The sequence below is a fragment of the Entamoeba dispar genome, genomic scaffold (genome assembly GCF_000209125.1).
Source record: "Entamoeba dispar SAW760 scf_1105229459493 genomic scaffold, whole genome shotgun sequence".
NCBI lineage: Eukaryota > Evosea > Mastigamoebida > Endamoebidae > Entamoeba > Entamoeba dispar.
The window spans coordinates 1,749-3,618 of NW_001853720.1; the positions used below are offsets into that span (position 1 = coordinate 1,749).

The 1,870-nt window shown below is 25.6% G+C and overlaps 1 protein-coding gene across 1 annotated transcript in view, besides 2 other annotated features; it reads left to right on the forward strand.

Annotated features, from left to right (window-relative positions):
• EDI_073440 (uncharacterized protein) overlaps nucleotides 1-1,495 on the forward strand; it is a gene marked incomplete at both ends in the record, with an annotated part of 1,885 nt that extends 390 nt beyond the window's left edge. Inside the window, one exon of the mRNA XM_001735880.1 lies at nucleotides 26-1,495. Coding sequence (XP_001735932.1) covers nucleotides 26-1,495 — 1,470 coding nt within the window. The remainder of the gene's footprint in view (nucleotides 1-25) is intronic.
• Nucleotides 1,496-1,505: 10 nt separating this feature from the next.
• Nucleotides 1,506-1,750: a sequence feature (AT_rich).
• Nucleotides 1,751-1,765: 15 nt separating this feature from the next.
• Nucleotides 1,766-1,870: part of a sequence feature (AT_rich) that runs on past the window's edge.

A 1,870-nucleotide genomic window follows, 5' to 3' on the forward strand; every position in this document is an offset into this window, starting at 1 on the left:
TAATATTATTCGTGAATTTGGAAAGAAACACTGTGCCTTAAAATGTCCACATGCACAATTTACAGAAGCAAGATCAGCAATTTCAATTGGGTCATTGAATGCTACACCATTATCAAAAGAATATTTAAACACACCAATAACTATTACATGGGAAAATGAAGAAAGTGTAACAGTTAATTATAAAATATATAGAAAATCACTTGTTGATGGACAAATGAATGAATTAGTTTATAAAAAAGATCATGCAAACGGAACTAAAGTGAGTTTTACACAAGAAGAAATAAACCCAGGAAAAGAAATAGTTAATACAATGAAGATACTAGAACAATACGTTTCAGATGATAGGGGCGTACGTTGTGTTCTAACAGATAGTGAAATCAACACACTTATTGTTTTATCATTCCAACCAGATAAGAAATTGAGGAAGTCCTATGAGGATACGATTTCAAAATGTATTGATTTATTTGATTCAAATGATTATCCAATTCAGGTCATATTCGCAAAGAATGGAGGGGGAGATGCTAAATATTCACAGTGGATAGAAAAGATATTAGCACCACGTGATGATGTAAATTATATATTTTCTGCAAGAGAATCTGAATGTTCAGAAACTTTGATAAGAATTAAAATTGGAGCAAATCTTTTTAATCCAGAAACATGTAGACGAAGAAGGAGTCTAGTTAAAACAGCTATTTCCATTTTTGATATAATCCCATTTGAATTCCCACTTGGAAAATGGTATACAAAACCAAATATTATTAAATATGGTGATGTTGAACATAAAATTACACAACCATCAATAAATAAATGGAGCCCAAAGAAATTAATGAAAAATCCAAGAAAACCAACAGACATAGTAGTTTATACAGATTCATTTTGTTATTCTGCTTGTTCAGAAGTAACAAAAGGATTAAAAGAATGGGGAGGAGCTATTCTTGTAGGATATGATGGTGATCCATATGGTGAAGATGATGAATTTGAAGTAGGACAATCACCATCATCTAACATCCCAAATATAACTGAACTTGAACCTCAAAATCCATTTACACAATATGGTTATAAATTTGGATTAACTGTTTTAGAATCATACAGATTTAATTATGAATATGATGAAAGTATTCCTAGAGAATTTTTAACAGATATGATAGATGAAAGAGTGAATATTTATAGTTACCCTGATAGAATTGATATTTTTGAAGAAGAAACAAAGAAGATAATAGAGAAATATCAAACAAAATGTAATCCAAATAATAAAAGATTAGTTAAAAGAGATGAAAAATGTGATAAAGAAATTAATATAGAACATGGACATGGAGGATATGAATGTGGAGATAATGGAGAATGGAGTACAAAATGTGTACTTTCATATTGTGATCCAGGATACAAATTTGATTATATCAATAATAAATGCATTGAAGGAGTATGTTCAAAGGGAGTATCAATAAACATAATAAAGGTAGTGATGATAATTGGAATAATCACATTAATTCTCTAATTGAAGAAGGTTTAATTTAATATTTAGTTTAATAAAATAAAACAGTGAATAAAGATAAATAAAAATATAAATATTGTTTTATATTAAATATAACAATATCTTATTTTATTTGTTATATTCATTTTAATTAAAATAAAAATGAATATTTTATAATATTTAATTGATGTCATTATAAATATAATAAGTATTAATTATTTATTAATTATATATTCAAATTATACATTAATATAATGTATAAAAATAGTTATAATTATTCATGTTTTCATTTTCATTTATTTGAAATTATTGAAATATAAACCATAAAATCATTAAAATAAATTCAAATTATCATTTTGATTATTATTCTTCATATTCTTCATTATAATTTAATACTTT